Source organism: Chrysochloris asiatica, unplaced genomic scaffold, assembly GCF_000296735.1.
Source record: "Chrysochloris asiatica unplaced genomic scaffold, ChrAsi1.0 scaffold00032, whole genome shotgun sequence".
Lineage (NCBI taxonomy): Eukaryota > Metazoa > Chordata > Mammalia > Afrosoricida > Chrysochloridae > Chrysochloris > Chrysochloris asiatica.
Genome location: NW_006408550.1, coordinates 19,402,966 through 19,420,440, shown reverse-complemented (window position 1 = coordinate 19,420,440; position 17,475 = coordinate 19,402,966). Strand labels below are relative to the sequence as shown.

At 38.5% G+C, this 17,475-nt stretch overlaps 1 protein-coding gene across 7 annotated transcripts in view; it reads left to right on the top strand.

Moving 5' to 3' along the window:
- CADPS2 (Ca++-dependent secretion activator 2) overlaps nucleotides 1-17,475 on the top strand; it is a 613,140-nt gene that overhangs the window by 557,100 nt on the left and 38,565 nt on the right. For all 7 annotated transcript variants that reach the window (XM_006859326.1, XM_006859330.1, XM_006859327.1 and 4 more), the window contains one exon: nucleotides 14,005-14,112. In XM_006859326.1, the coding sequence (XP_006859388.1) occupies nucleotides 14,005-14,112 (108 nt within the window). The remainder of the gene's footprint in view (nucleotides 1-14,004; nucleotides 14,113-17,475) is intronic.

The following is a 17,475-nucleotide window of genomic DNA, read 5'->3' as shown; positions in this document are numbered from 1 at the left end:
AACAGCAGTAATCCCACTTCCTCACTGTGCTTCATTTTTCCATTCCACCCACCTTCCCATCCATCCCTTCTCAACTTTGTTCTTCGGTAAATGTTGCCCTTTTGATTTTGAATGATTGACCATTCCATGGTGAGCAGACCTTACTAGTGTTGTTGTTCCTACCTCCCCACCCCCCCTTTAAGCTATCTACTGCTTGGCAGAAAATGGGGCCATGAGGGTATGTTACATTGCACCTGAAGGGTGGTTGAGGGCCATAGTCTCAGGTACCTCCACTCTCTTTCTGACCAGTAAACTTGATCTTTTTTTTAAATTATTTTGTGTTTTCTTCCACATTTTCCTAGGGAGGAGGTATTTATATGTGATATTTTCAAAAGAAAGAGACAAGTAATCTGGGAATACCTGAACCTTATTGGACAGATGTTTTATAGCATAGTTTTGTTTTCATTTCTCATTAAAAATGGAAAAGGACACCATACTTATTCCTTCTCTTGGGGCTTTTACAGTACTTCTTTTGTCACTGTACTAGAGTTGAGACCTTTAAAATTCCAAAGTTGAAAGAGACAAAAAGAAAACAGTTCATTTACTCTCCTTCTCAGTGCATAACCCCCTCTACTAACATCCCTCACAAAGATTAATTCATCTCTGTTTCATGTTTTTAATGAAGGCAGCTGACTCTTAAACTGGAAATCTGTGCCTTGTGAATTCTATGCATTAATCCTGGTTCTAATCCCTCTTCTGCATTATAGACTTTCAAATACTTCATGATAATTACCATGCCTCCTCTTCCCAAGAGCTACTGTGGCTGTCACAAGGATGTATTGTCTGAGGAATTCTTTCTTCTAGATTAAACATCCTCAGTTTCTTCACTAAACCCACTAATTACATATATACTTAACTCATGCTAAGTGTTGGAGATTGGACATATGTGGTGAAATTGTACTTTCTGCCCCAAAATGTTCACACACTAGAGATGAAAGAGGTCAATCGACACATCATCATGAAAACTGCTAAAATGAGCAGTGTGAAATAGCATAAAAGAAAATGCTGCTCAGAGTACCCAGGTGTTTCTTCAGGCAATCCCTTTCCAAGACAATTCCACATCACCAATGGCACTGTTAAATCAAGTTGCCTCCAAGAGCAGAACATTCTATGCATAGACTGTTCCTCCCCCAGACCAGGACACTACACTTCTGTTATTGGTGCCTGTAAATATTGTCTTCAAAAGCTAGGAGGATCTGTTGCCTGTAACTAATTTCTTATAATCCAACTCAGCAAGTATGTCTCTCTACAGTAGTTTCTGAAGGAGAATATTCTGAAAGGCTATTCTGAGAGCACTGGCTTATCTTTCCAAAAATTAACCTATCAGCATCATAAAACCACATGTGAAATCCAAAACTGTTCAAGTTCTAGGAGGAAAATCAACATGAGCTTGGGTGTGCTGATGGGTAGATACAGTACCAAGAGGATGAAGTAGGCAGAACTAAAATGGATAAATTAGAATTTATTGAAATTCAGACTTCTACTCTGGTCACTTCTACTCTGTACCATTAAGAGTAAAAATACAAGCCATTGACTTAGAGAATAATATTTGTAAGACACATATTTGATAATGGACTTGTGTCCAAAATACAAGCAACTCTTAAAACTTAATAGAGACTTAATTACCCAATTAAAAATGGCAAGCATCTGCAGACACTTGAACAAAGGTTTATACAGATGACACATATATATGAAAAGATGTTCAACATTGTTTGTCATTAGGGAAATGCAAATTAAAACAACAGTGAGATATCATTACACACCAATACAATGACTAAAATTAAAAAACAAAAACTGACAATGAAATAAAATGTTGACAAGATAAGAAACAACAGTCCCTCTCATTCATTGCTAGTACAAAATGCTATAGCCACTTTGGAAAATAGTTAATTGTACAGTTTCTTGTGAAGCTAAGGCTAGTTTTACCATGTTGAACTGGTTCCGACTCAGAGCCTCTGAACAACCCTACGTGCAACAGAATGGAACACTGCCCTGTCCCACACCGTCTTTGGCACACTTGTTATATGTTGACCCCATGGTTGCAACCACTGTGCCAATCCATCTTTTTAAGGGTCTTCTTCTTCTTCACTGACCCTCTATTTTAGCAAGTATTATGTCCTTCTGTAGGAGACATGGAGATAGCATGTCCAAAGTATGTGAGATTTCATCTCACGATTTTTGCTAAAAGCAACATTCTGACCAAATCTTAACAAGATAGATTTGTTCATTCTTCAGGAAGTTCATAGTATATCCAACATTTTTACTAACACCATCATTCATATGCATCAACTCTTTGCCACACATCTGTATGCATTGTCCAGGTTTCACATACATATTGAGTTGACTGAAAACACCATTGCTTGGGTCAAGCACACCTTAAACCTCAAAATGACTTCTTTGCTCTCTATCACTTTAAACATATATTTTGCCGCAGATTTGCCCAATTTGCATTGTGTTGTTTGATTGCTTGACTGCTGCTTCTATAGGTGTTTTCCCATAGGACTCAGAAATTGTACTCCTTGGTATTTATCTAACCACTTAAAAATGAATATCCACACCAAAACCTACACACAAATGTTTATAGTAGCTTTGTTCCCTCTCTGGTTATTTACTGTTGAGTCAGGTCCCACACATGGAGACCCATGTGTTTATAGTAGAATTCCTTTCTAAAGCATTTTACAAAGCTTGTTATCAGAGGTGCTTTGGGGTAGAAAGAAACCTTCTAGCTAATAGTCAAGCACTTAACATTCACACTACCCAGTTACTTTTATATCCATACTCATAATATTCATAATTTCTCTTAACTGGAGGTAACTAAAACATTCTTAAATAGGTGATTAGACTAAAAAACAGTGGTGCATCCACAATGAAATACTATTCAGCCAAAAAAAGAAAGAAGTAGGAATAAGCTATCAGGCCATGTAGAGACAGGGATAAACTAGGAAAAGAAGGCTAGCCACTGAAATCTTTATGTATAGCAATGGAACGTTGTTAGGTATAGTGCAGTGCTAGAAGATGAGCCCCTCAGCTTGTAAGACACTCAAAATATGACTGGGGAAGAGGTGCCTTCTCAAGGTAAAGTTGATAACGATGACGTGGATTCAGAAAAACTCTAGGGACCTTCATTTGCTGATGGGGCACAACTCAAAATAAGACAGCTGCAAGAATCCATGAATAATAGGAATATGAAATGTATATGAATCTAGGGAACTGTTGTTCTTGTTGTTAAATGCCCTCAAGTTTGTTCCGACTCATAGTGACCCTTTATAGGGTTCTGAGGAGTAGTTGGTGAGTTCGAACCACCGACCTTGCTATTCAAACCAACCTTGCAGTTTAGTACTTATCCTACATCGCCACACCAGGAAAACTACAGGTCATCAAAACTGAAATGGAATGCATAAAGATCAATATCCTAGGCATTAATGAACTGAAATGAACTAGTACTGGACATGTTGTTAGGAATGACCAGTCCCTGAGAAGGACATCATGTTTAGAGAAGTAAAGGGTCAGCAGAATAGAAGAAGACCCTCAATAAGATTCAGTGACACAGGAGCAGCACCAATGGACTCAAACACAGCAAGCGTTATGGTGCAGGACCAAGCAGTGTTTCCCTCTGTTGGGCATAGTGTCACTGTGACCCAGAACCAAGTCAACGGCACCAAACAACACAGTGTAAAAGCCACTTTGAGAAGACTGCGTGTTGTGTGCTTCCATTTGTATCCCATGTTCGAAACGTAAACTATAAATACGATTACCAGGAGCTGGAGCTCAGGGAAGGTTGAATTGATGAAACTCTGAGGACATTTTTGGGCAGTGATGAGGCTTTCTGATCCTGCAAAGATTTAAAAGCCTCTGAAGTGCTGTACAGGGTCACTGTGTGTCAGAACTGACTCCACAACACTTAACAACAGTAGCAGAAACCCTATACCAACTGTAGGGATCACATCTGTATTATTGTGAACAAATCGCATCTGTATGTCTTGAAAACAACACATTATGTCTTTCTATACTTCCTCCTGCACAGACAGCCAGGATAGTTCAGGGGTCTGGAAAGAATGGTGAAGAAAAATCGGAAATGGGAATGTTGCTCTGGAAAGGAGGACAATTCTGAGGTCAGATGGTTCCCTTCAGTATGTAAAGAATTTCCATTTAGAACAAGGAGCAGCTGGGTCTTCGTCAAGAAGGTAGAAATAGGAACAATGATTAAAATCGAGTTGAAATAAGTTTAAGGAAGTACTTTAAAAGTTTTAAAAATTATTAACAAAATTAATGTACAAATTATAGCAAAGGCTAGACTATCATTTGCCAGATATGATTCTGAAAAATTCTGCATTGTGTATGCCTTAGATGTCTGATTCTGGAATTTTGTTTTATAGGTCATATTGTTGTTTGTTGTTAAGTGCCACTGAGTCAGTTCTGACTCATAGTGACCCTATATAGGGTTTCTGAGAAATGGCTTTGAACCATCAACCCTGGGGTTAACAGTCCAGTGCTTATCCTACCGCGCTACATCAGGACTCTATAGGTCATATTAGTTCTGGTATATTTAGCGGGCACTGTGCATGTGTGTGCGTATATAAAATGTCTCTTGAAAATGTTCTTGTTAACATTATTGCATAGTACACACACACACACACACACTGCTAGACTCTGAGGTGAAGAGGTTTGTGGGACTGATGAGAATGATTGCGACCAAGAATCATGAGGAGAAAGCAAGGCAGAAACTGCTTGGTGTTCAGGTGCCTCATCATGGTTGCCTCTCCTAAGAGAAAGATGCAAATGATGACCAATCTCTTGTCTTCATTAGTAATGCTTTAGTGATAGTGATGCCACGTCATTATATAATACTTCCTTAAAACGATGATTTCCAATGATTTCTAGCCCTCCAACTCCCCAAAATGTAGCTTGAAACTGTACACACTTGATGTGAAGTCCAGGATCCAAATTAAAGTTGCAACTTTGTGAATAATAGACTCTGTATGAGGATTCCATGAACACAGGAAGGTACTTGGCACAAATGTAGACTTCTATTACCATCAATGGGATGGCGATTTCATCCTCCTGGAATGATCCTTCCTGCTTCTGTACACTCCTCTGCAGTTTCCATCCCTTCCTACAGAATGTGTATGTTTTGCAAACCAAAACAATAGTTGCCTTCTACAAAGTGAAAAATGTTTTGTTTTGTTTTTAATTCATATTTTTTCTTATTTTAGAATATTAAGTATCTTGCATACACTAGTTGTGGCTTTAAAAAGCTGTCAGCAGGGAGTTAGGTGAATTTTCCCTCCTGGTTTTTGTTTTGTTTTTGCTTTTTTATTCCTGATATTGTTTGTTCCTTACATAAGGCCACTGAATGCTCTGTGTTTTACGTCACAATGAGAGCCAAGCAAAACATGGGAAATGGTGCACCTGCCCACTGGGACGTATTCACCTGGAGAGAGAGATGCACCAGGACCAGATAGAGAGTTTAACTGTTATAGGAACAGGAGGGCGGGCGTACTGAGCTTCCCAGATGAGTGTTTTTCTTCTGTCTCCTTAGTCCTAGTCCTTTGTTTTCCTCCTGTCTGGCTCTTCTCTCTTGTCTAAGGTAAAGCCATGGACCGCCTCTGGACGGTGCCATTTGAGTTTCCTCAGGTTTCATTGAAACTGAATCTGAAAGTCTCCAGATTGGGACTAAGTCAGGCCCCGCTAAATCTCAAAATGCTAAAGTGAAATTAAATAATACTCACAGAATTTTCATTTCATTTCTTCAAGTTCTCAGTGTAATTTCCATAATCTGCATCATTCCAACTGTAAGTAGAAGACGGAGGGTCAGTGGCTGTGATTGGACACTGGAGACTCGAATCCCTTTGTCATTGTTAGGATTGTTGTTGTTATGTGCCGTGGAGTCGGTTCTGACTCATAGCGACCCTGTACAGGGTTTCCAAGGCTGCAAATTTTTATGGGAGCAGGAAGCCTCATCTTTCTCCTACGGAACAGCTGGTAGTTTCGAACTGCTAATCGTGAGATTAGCAGCCCGATTCCTAACCACTACGCGTAAAGCTGATACTGTGAGGGGGCTTTGAGAAGTGGGTGGGGAAATTCCATGATCTGTTTTTGCTGTTGGAACTTTGCATTGTGAATTGAATGAAGGTTTGCAGGCCATTATCCTTTCACTCCGTTTTGCCACAAACTTTCTGAAGCCCACTCATCTGGTCTCCATGTGATATCCATGTTAGTACATTCCTTGTTTGATATGACTGTGTCAACAGCTATTCTTCGAACCTCAGCGATGTTGGCAATCTTAAATTTAGATGGTGGTTGTCAAGAGCCACTGAGTGGACTCCAATGCATAGTGACTCTGTATAGGGTTTCCAAGGAGCAGCTGATGGGTTTGAACATCTGACCTTATGGTTAGCAATCCAGTGTTTATCCTACAGCACAACACCAGGACTCCACGAATTATAGATTAGAAATAGCAAATAAAAAGAAAAGAAAAAAAAAGTACTAGGTATTGCTAGTTTCAAATGGAAAAGGCATAGTAAGACAAAAATGGAGTCCATAGATTTCCAGTTGGAAATCAACCTGCTTATATCTTCCTTCAATAATTAAGGTTAACTTGAGTCGGTTCCAACTCTGAGCAACCCTCCTTAGGGTTTCCGAGGAGTGACTGGTGGGTTTGAACTGCTGAATTTGTGGTTAGCAGTCTAATGCTTATTCTACAATGCCATACCAGATGTTGTATGCTGTTGTGGTTGTTAAGTGCCATCGAGTTGATTCCAACTGATAGCAACCCTGTGTAGCGTTTCTGAGCAGAGGCTGGTGAGTTTGAACCACCAACCTCATGGTTTAAACTGACTTTGCAGTCCAGTGTATTAACCCACAGCACCACACCAGGACTCCAGATCCGCAGGTTAATAGCTGTAATTCATTATTCCTTTTAAAGTTAAAAATAACCTCTTTGGAAGGATTTTCCCCTAATAATACAATAAACATACTAAAGGTTATATCAGCTGTTTCTAAGCCTGAATACATTGATTATATCATAATGCAGAAAAAAATAGTGCGAAGCATTCATGCAAAGGTTAAGAATGAAGACAATGTGTCAATCTATGTTAGAGAAGTATTCATTTTAGCAGATTCTGGTATCAGATGCTAGGGTAGGGTTACCAAAGGAAACTACCTTTTACCAACTCTACTCACAAGTGACAGAAAGACCAGGCTTTTCCAGAACAGGAACTGTGGAGTAATAGAGCACTCTCCCTTAGAAGTTTGGGACTGAACAGAACACACCTACTTAAAATACACATTACAATCACAAAGGTGTTTTCAAAAGGTGCGTGTGACATGATCTGCCATTCAAAAATTGTTTACTCCCAATTTGCATGCAAAATGCATTTTAATTTTAATTAGTGGAGTTTTGAATGCTGCACAATTCAACAAAGTGAAAGATTTAAAACAATAGCTTCAAATTTTTCACAAGAACCTGTATCAGTTATTTCATTCATTGTTTTAAAAAATGAATAGAATGTCTTGAAAATTTTGTATTCTTGTGACTACTTTTTCATTATTTATATTTCCTTTCACTTTTTTGTGAATAGCTCTTCTTCCCATCATGCTTCCATAATATATGTTGTTGTTAAGTGACATACAATTTCTACTCATAGCGGCCCTGTATAGAGTTTCTAAGGAATGGCTAGTGGGTTTAAACTGCTGACTTTTTGGTTAGCAGTTAAGTGCTTATCCTACAGATATATGCGTTGCCATAAATCTAGTTTGAAGGCTTTAGTTCTGTGTATTTCCTTTGTGTGCAAATACAATATATTATTCTACTTTGAAAACGTGTAAATCTTTTTGTTTTTTATTTTTATAATATAGTCATCCCAGGCATATTCAAAACTCTATTCTATTTTTTAAGTATTTGAAGAAATATAACTTACACTACTCCAAATGCTTTTGAAACATTTGATTTTAAGAATAGTTTTACTTGACTATGAAAAAGAAAAAATAGAGAAATTGATTCACAAATGCCAAAGTAATAATGTATATATTAAACTGTGAGAGAAAATATATGTATCATTTTTAACCATTACTGGGATGAATGATGTGTTTGTAGAACTCTGTTTATATTTGATGCTGGTCGGTTGTAACTCATTAGTGATTCTTAAATGCCAGGACTGAGATAGAAATTATTTCTACCGCAATTTCAAATGTAGAAGATACGTTACTATTTTAGATCTAACAAGATCCAGCTTTCTTCCCCCTCAAGTGATAATGAATGATCAGATGTAGGTATTTCATTTAGGAAATGTGTAGATGATCTCATCCATCAGGATAGCACAGTGAACAGACAGACTTGGCTGTTTCTTCAAGGCAAGTTTTCTAGGTTATTAGACGTGCACTTTTAAATTAAGACAATTATACTGCAGTTTCTAGTTAATCTTCGAGACAGGAATAGTATATTTAAAAAATTGTCTCCTTGTTAAATAGGCACCATGACAATGTTTTCCTCGTGTATTGTTAACCTCCAGTGGAAGGTTAAGCGGCTTCTTCTGTATCTGTATCTGTTGCTGTGAATAAATGACTACAGTGTTGCACCCACCTACCCATGAATGGTGACAGGGAAGATCATGCACCTGTGGGATTAGGTGTAGCAGCAGGAAGTAAGAGCATTTGCAGCATATAATTAACGAGGAATTTTTTTTTTTCCTCTCTTTTTTTTAAACAGCATGTTCATCTCACTGGGTTAACTAGTGATTAACCCTTGGAAAAAATGTGCCGGAGTCTACACCCTTACTTTAACTTTCTCACTCACTGGAGTATTGGGTTACTTCGATACTCACTGCCTGAGTGGTTAAGACTCTCCAGTCCCTAACACATCCATGGATTTCTTTATGCTTATCAGGAAATTATTACTTTAGCTTTTGTTTCTGTGTACTTTAACTTTGGTAGCCAAATTCTGTTCTTTTTTGAAACACATGAGGAAACCTTTTTTAAAAAATTCAGGAACTGTTTGGATGGAGAAACTATGGCTCCAAGAAATAAGCCGATGAAGGTAGCTCTGTAATTAGTAAACCAAAGCTCTCATTGATTTAAATGGGAATGTGAATAACACTTGATTTTCTCCCTGACTGGTACTGCACGCATTGTGTGTTTACAGTGTGGTTACTTTCGTGGACTCATTAGTCATGAATTAAAATCAGGTTCTATCATTGAATCACAAACTTTAAAAAGATACTAAATACAAGTTTCTAAAATGCAGTATTCTGACCAGTACACATCCAAATCCACCGTGGTTAAAGTTTAAAAGACTGCTCCTTTTGATATTACTGAAAGGGACCTACTTTGGCTAGAATTTTGCTAGAATTCCCTCTCTGTAATTCTGTCCCATGTATTGTTTTCATTTGCACGCAAAGGGGAAAAAAAAGAAAGTTTGTGCTTAGTTTTAATTAAACTTCATTTCCTAATAAGATAACATTTATTAATAGAATTAAATGCAGTGACTTTCAAAATGTGTAAATTTTACAGCCTTAAAACAGAGTCGAAGCACAAAGAAGCACTGATCCAGTGGTAATGTTTTCTATCCAAACACATTTGTACTGTGAGTAGAAACTGTTTAAAAGGAAAATTACATATTTTTCAGCAATTTATCAGAGATAATTACCCTTCATACACTCAAGGAAGGATAAAGAGTTTCAAAGAACTACAATTCTAATTGGTAAATGTCACCAGCTGTTGCAGCTACTCTTACTTGTGTATATTTTTTTAATGATTATAGTCTTATGCCACAAGCTACATGAAAATATATTCACTAGGTGTGAAATTCCCATATGTCACAGTTTCAAGAATAGGTAAACAGCTCAGAGATAAAGGAAGAACGAATGCTAATGAGAAATGTAAGAATTCTAGGTTTTATTTTCCAGGCAAGTGGGTATTCATTTGCCAAAAGGGAAGAAAATGCATTCTTTCACAGAAAAAGGGGAGGAAAAAGAAAAACAAAGCAAGAAATACTTGATTTATTTAAATAAATTTCTGTGAGCTTTCCCTTATATCCCATCCAGAGATACTTGTTTCTTTAGACAGTTGTGGAACTATCTTCACTTCCAGACAACAGTATTAGAACCCATGGGTCAGACGGAAGGGAACAGTGTTTCGTTTTGTTTTAACTTAAAACCTGCAAAGCATTTTGTTCGTTTTAGACACTTTCAGGATGATGTTTTGTGCCATGTAATGTTATCTTGGAACAGAAAAAAAAATGACCTCCAGAGCCTATGGCAGGGGTTTAAAGTTCTTACTTGCCAACTCCCCCCCCCCCAGTCATAACTTAGTCCCTCCTCCCCCAATGGAGTCTAATGAGCCAAGTGATTGACAGAATTAAATTTATAAGCATAGTTCCCTTTGAAAGGTGGAAATCAAAATGGCTTGTGGTAGAAAAGGCAAGTTCTCATTCATCTGTTCTGTAAGGTCCAGTTTAGCTGGGCTCTCCCCAACTGCCTAGTGTCACAGATAGCAAAGCATATCATAGTTGTTGCATGGCACCTAACTGAAACGCAGAAGCTAAACTAACTGGTTCTGGTGTATAGGAAATTGTTCTCGTATCAATTTTTTTCTCTGGCAGTGTGTTTCCCTAGTGTTCCCATTTTCTGTGTTTTGGAAAAATCTGAAAAGGCACAAAGAGAAATACTTATCCTACGAGTTAGTTTTTAAGCATGAATTTTTGTACAAATCACCTTTTTACTTTTGTTTTTTTAATTTAAAGTTTTTCTTGTGAATTGAATGAAAGTTTGCAGGGCAGATAATCGGTTTTGCATTCTACAAATCATTTTGTTTCATTACAATGATTACAATCCCCTTGGTGTACAGTATTTACTTCTGTTCTCCTTTTTTGGTGGTGGTGGTGTTCTACACATACAAAATAGAAAAATTTATATTCATTTAAATGTCCAAAGGGCACATTTTGCTTGCCAGCCTCCTGCCAGAATGAACTGCACACAGCCTTTCTCAGTCCCTGGGCCGAGAGTCCTTAGCTGCTCAGTCTCTCTGTGCCATGGCCTCTGCCACCGATTGTTTCTGTTGCCTCTGTTTTTCTGGTTAGAATCCCACACTCCACTCATGCTCTTCCCTCTTGATGGTCCTAGGGACCTCTGTTCCTGAAATGAAAGATTAACTACTCCTCACTTTTAATTCCACATCCCTGTAACTATTTAAACTTGTTTATGCGGAGTCCTGGTGTAGCACTGTGGGTTAATGCACCAGACTGCAAAGCCGTTTGAACTGCAAGGTTCAAGCTCACCAGCTGCTCCTTGGAAACCCTATACAGGGTCGCTATGGGTCAGAATCAACTCGATGGCACTTTACAACAATGAGGATTGTGCTGCAAAATAGTAAAGGAATCCATTTAGTAAACTGCTCTATAAGGTTTAGCATCCGTCAAGTGTGTTCGAGCTGGTTCTGACACACAGCGACTCTATAATAGAGTTTCCAAGTTTCCAAGGAGCAACTGGTAAACTTGAACTGCTGACCTTGTGGTTCAAACTGACTTTGCAGTCTAGCTCATTAACCCACAGCATCATACCACTGTGTATATAAATGCTCTTGAAGGAAAGCTCAATAAAGAAATCTTGATAGCAGTTTCAAATTACAACTGATTCCTTTTACATCAGAGTTCTACCAGAAAGGGTCATCCTTGTAAGTTTGTGGTCTCTAACTTCCTTTAAGAAAAATAGTATTTGAGCAATAAGATCGTTGCTATGGTTTTTATTACTGAATAAAAATCACACTGTTATATAAAACTAAATTTATCTATAAGTAGAATAAATGAGATGCACCCATTGCCTCTGCTGTACACTGGCTAAGAGATGGGCAGTTTCCTTTTGTTGTTGTTGTTGTTGTTAAGTGCTGTTGACTCAGTTCCAACTCATAGAGACCCTATATAGTGTTTTCAAGGAGCAGCTGGTGGATTTGAACTGCTGATCATTTGGTTCGATGTCCAGTGCCGATCCTACAGCACCACACCAGGAGTTGCTGTTGTTAAGTACTATCGAGTTGGTTCTGACTCATAGCAACCCCGTGTAGGATTTCCAAGGCTGTAAGTGTTTGTGGGACCACAAAGCTTCATCTTCCTCCCAAAGAGCAACTGATAGGCTCAAACCATTGACTTTGTAGTTAGCAAAAAGTCCAACGCTTATCCTCCAGAGCCACTGTGATCCATACAAAAAGGGTTTTGAGTCAGTTCTGAATCATAGAGATCCTGTATAGGGTTTTTAAGGAGCGGTTGGTAAGCCTGAACCACCAACCTTGCGGTTCAAACTGACCTTGTGGTCCAGCACATTACCCGCAGCACCATACCAGAACTCCAACCCCATAGAAGTAGCATGAGCTTTTGGTTCTTCATGTAAGGAAAAGGTTCTGCCACTGGATGAACACCTCTCAGACGTTTACCTCGAGTATTTTTTTCCAGCAATTTTAGTAGAAATGATGGTCCATATCCAGTTTCATCTGATTTCCTTGAAATATTTACTTTGCGAAATGAACCGAGTGACATAGGTAATGAGTGCAATCTGTAGGTATGGAATGATACAGGGCAACTGATTGATTTGAGCGTCTGTTCATCTACTGTGTTCATATTCATGTCATATTCTAATCAAGGAGTCCCATACAAATTATGAATCAAAATTGGGTATGTTTTTGGGGTTGTTAAGTGTCATCCAGTTGGTTCCGACTCACAATGACCCTTTATACAATTTCCGAAGAGCAGCTGATGGGTTTGAACCACTGACCGTGCAATTAGCAGTCCAGTGCTTACCCTACAGTACCACACTAGCATGCAAATTAGCATTTTCACTGACTGCTTCAGCTACATGAAACTCAAAAAAGAACTAAAATGATGAAGGTGCTTTAATGAGTTCATGGAAAATGGGATTAAAAGATAATGGAATTTTTCCATGAATTTTTTTCAAGTCCCGTGATAAATGCAGGAGAAAAACTCTTTAACAGCTATTCAGAATAAGGTTTTTGTCCCTTTGGAGTTCTGGTGTGGCGCTGTGGGCTAATGGGGGGTCCGTGAAAAAAGAGGGAGACCCACAAGGAGAAAAATTGGCACAGTGGTTGCAAGAATGGACTCAAACATAGCAACAGTTGTGAAGATTCCTCAGGATGGAACAGTTTCCTTCTGTTGAACGTGGAGTCACGATGAGTTGGAACCAACTCAGCAGCACCTAACAACATAGCAAGGAGATTTATATTAACTACCCTACTTACTCCACCATTACCAAAACCCAAACCCATTGTTGTCAAGTACATTGCAACTGATTGTGGCCTCGTGTGTTACACAGTAAAACTGTGCTCCTTAGAGTTTTCTCAACTATAATCTTTACAAAAGTGGATCTCTACCCCTTTCTTCCACAGTGCCTCTGGGTATGTTGTGTAGTGTGGCTCTGTAGGAGAGGCACTTGATCACAAGGTCGGTTTGAACTGCAAGGTAGGCAGTTCAAACTCACCAATCACTTCTTAGAGACCCTATACTATATAGGGTTTCAAAGGAGTGGTTAATGAGGTTGAACCACTGACCTTGCTGTTCAAACTGACCTTGCAGTCCAATCCATTGACCCACAGCGCCACACCAGGACTCCTTTCCTAGAAGACTTGGTCATCAGTATTCTTACTGTTTTTCTAAAATAAAGTAACTCCTTAAGATAGCATTGGTAAATACTACTGGGTAGAAACAACAAATAATCCAAAAAATATTTATATTTCATTTTATAATACATTACCTTTTTTTTTCCCAGTATCTTCTTAATGATGTTTACTGAGGGTAATAAGAAAATGTATTTATATTTCTTGTGCAAATTCATAGCAGTGGGTGGAGACAACCCAAATGAGGCTATCACATTGCTTGTTGGTGTTAATACTTTGCTTGTTTGTGTTACTACTTTGAGTAAACTAGCTAGAGATGACCAACAGTAAAATCTATTTCTCTTACAACAGAAACCCGGGATGGATCTGGCAGACACCTACATTATGTTTGTTCGTCAAAACCAAGATATTCTTCGAGATAAAGTCAATGAGGAAATGTATATAGAAAAGCTGTTTGATGTAAGTAATTACATTTGTAAGGCATGCTGGCAAGGATACATACACCACAAAGGGGAAAGTAACATTTTTATGGGATGTTTGCAAAGAAGACTCTTTTGGTTTGGTTTGGTTTTGGGGTCATTTTGTTCTATGCAACTAAAATAGTTGTTAATGTTAGTATTTCTTTGACAGCTGATGGGAGCATTAATTGGCTTCCTTTTCTCTGTGAGAAATGTCACAGTGTGAATGAATATCTCAAAAACCTTCTAAGGTTAATTTTATAACAAGCAAGATGATCATCGTTTTACCATTGTGGACAGCGTGATTTTACTTACCTTTGCAGTATTCTACGTACAGAATCCTGATGTAATAAGATGATTACATGGATTTGTCCCCTAGTATAAAAGTTTTTCTTTCCTTTGTTGTTGTTGTTGTTGTTGTTAAGTGCCGTCGAGTCGGATCCGACCCATAGCGACCCTGTACAGGGTTTCCGAGGCTGTAAATCTTTACGGGAGCAGAATGCCTCATCTTTCTCCCACGGAGCGGCTGGTAACTGCTGGCCTTAAGGTTCGCAGCCCGATTCGTAACCACTACGCTACCAGAGCTCCTTTCCTTTAAGTCAATGTAATTTCTTCCATTAAACAAAGAAGCTAGGAGTGAGTACAGCCAAATACGTGCCACTCTTCTGTTGCCAGATGTTTTTTTATCTTGATTTACAGTACCGATGAGGACTAACAAATATAGTATTACAGCTTTATCTCTAGTGAAGTCTTTACTTAGGTATGGCAGTACCTCGAAATGGAGACTTGTGGTTTTAGATACCATGATCCTCAAGTTTCATTTATTGAGTATCTGTAGAAGAGACTAAGAGAGCAGTCGATTTAAATAACAATGCCATCACCCACTTAACAATAGTTTAGCAGTCCAGTCCAAGTAAATGGTACTCTGCTTGTGACATAACTTTGCTTCATTCCACACCCAGCATCCTGATTCTGGAATGTGGTATTTGCTTTGAAGTGTATTTATTTGTGCACATCTTCTCCATGTTTTAGAAATGCTTTTCTGGCAGTTTCATTTAATTATGCAAGTTGCTGCAAATGTTTTCATAACAGCAATTCACGGGCTCCATGGTGACACTTCAGCTGTGGCAGTTACAGAAGGTCTCGCTACATCATCCTCTCCACCATGGTCTGCCTTGTCACTGTTCACCGTTTTGTCAGACTGGTTGACCAAAATGAGTCTTATCTTTCCAACTTGATGTTTCTAGCCTCTACCCAGGCTGTTTTACAATAAAAGTATCATCTGTTTTAATAAGCTAAGTGTTAATATGTGTGAAAAGAATGATTTCCTAAAAGCTTTGATGCCCTGCAGGGGTAGGAAAATTATCATCCATCCAGCTGGCTCTTTTACAAAATACTGAAACCATATTAGCAACTTCTGCTTCCATTTGGTATTGCTCTGAATTTACAAGCATATGTTTTACTTCCAAGTTCTCCTTTACTGTTTTTTGCTTATGTGATAATTTTCAAACATGTTGGACAGCAAAGGAAAGTTTAGTTGATGTTCTCACTATGTTTCTTCTTAGTATAGTTAAATCACATATTCTGGGGTGAAAAAAAATAGAGAGCCATTTTTTAAGTAGACAGTTGTAGATAGATCCGGTATATTTTCTTAACATCTTTAATTTTGTCCTTGGTAACCTGTAACTACAAAGTATAGCCATTCTTGCCACAGAAGTGGAATTTATCCTCTTCAAAGATATTCCCCACTGCTGCTCCTCTTCATAGGAGCTCTGGTAGCATAGTGGTTACGAATCGGGTTGTGAACCTCCAGGTCAGCAGTTCAAAACTACCAGTTGTTCTGCAGGAGAAAGATGAGGCTTTCTGCTCCCGTAAAGATTTACAGCCTCGGAAGCCCTGTACAGGGTCGCTGTGAGTGGCACCAACTCCACGGCACATAACAACAACAACTCCTCTTCATCTGCCAAACCTTCTTTTGAAGAATTCTGTGTGTGGCATCAATTAGTGAACAGTGTTAAATAACATGGATCTAAGGACATCAACATTAAGATGAATGTTATTGTTAAGGGCCACCCTTGAGTCCAACTCATAACTACAGCGACCCCGTATAGGGTTTCTGAGGAGTGACTGGTGAGTTTGAACCACCGATGCGTACGTAGTTCAAACCAACCTTGAGGTCGAGTGTGTATCCAACAATGCCACGTGATGAACTCGTTTATTTTTCCTAAATACACATTATTTTCAGTGCCCAAGCATCAGATATACCTTTAAGTTTGCTTCTGAAAGGAGACTTTGACAAACATCCTTTTGGATTGGATCATGAAGTGTCATCTTCACACTGGAACATGGGACTTCTTTGTAAAATAGTTGTAATGTCCTTAAACAGTCTAATATTTTTTTAAGTTGTACATTTCTGTTACTATAATTAAAAATAAAAAGTAGACTCTAATTTAATGGATCTGTCATCAGGAATAACATGAATGAGGGGTTACTGAGAGCCCCTAATTAGCCAAGACTGAATTTGCCTCAATTATAGTCAGTAAATGAGAGGTTATCAAGTATGTGTTAAAAGGTAAAGTAGAATGTGTATCTTAAGAAACAGATCATTACTGAAAGACCTTATATAATTATTGGAAATCCACTTGGCTAGAGCTTAAAATAATAATATTATTAGGTGTCAAGAAACAGTTGAAAAAAATGACCCTGTAAATACTGTTAGCAAGCAACCCTAGCCTATTAGAGATAAAAGATTGAAGAGAATAGTTTTATTCAGGCTTCATGACAAACTTTTGTTATGCCAATTAGAGTGCTTCCTGAATAAGTAAATGGATCCCCCTAACTCCTGGTGGGCTGGTGTGAAACACTGTGGGTCAGTGCACTGGACTGCGAGGTCGGCAGTTCAAGCTCACCAGCTGCTCCTCAGAAACCCTGTAGAGGTTTCTGTAGGGCTGGTGTGGCACTGTAGGGTAAGCATTGGACTGCTAACCACAAGGTTGCTGGTTCAAACCCATCAGCCAACCTTCAGAAATCCTATATGTCACGAAGTCAATACCAATTCGATGGCACTTAAGGACAACAGTAATTCTTGTTTTTTGTTTTTTCATTGTGATTTGGGTATAAGTTTACAAAGCAGATTGGGTTTAAACATGTCTCTACAATCAGTGAATGGCAGCAGAAACATTCCCAAAGTGATAGTCTTGTCTTAGTCTCTTTAAGGTACTTTCAAAAAAAGAGGTCCGATTCAAACAGTAGCTTTTGAGGACATCTACAAGACCGGAAGAGTTGTGGGATGACATCAAGAATATCATACATGAAGAGAGCAAAAAGTCATTAAGAAGACAAGAAAGAAGGAAAAGATCAAGAT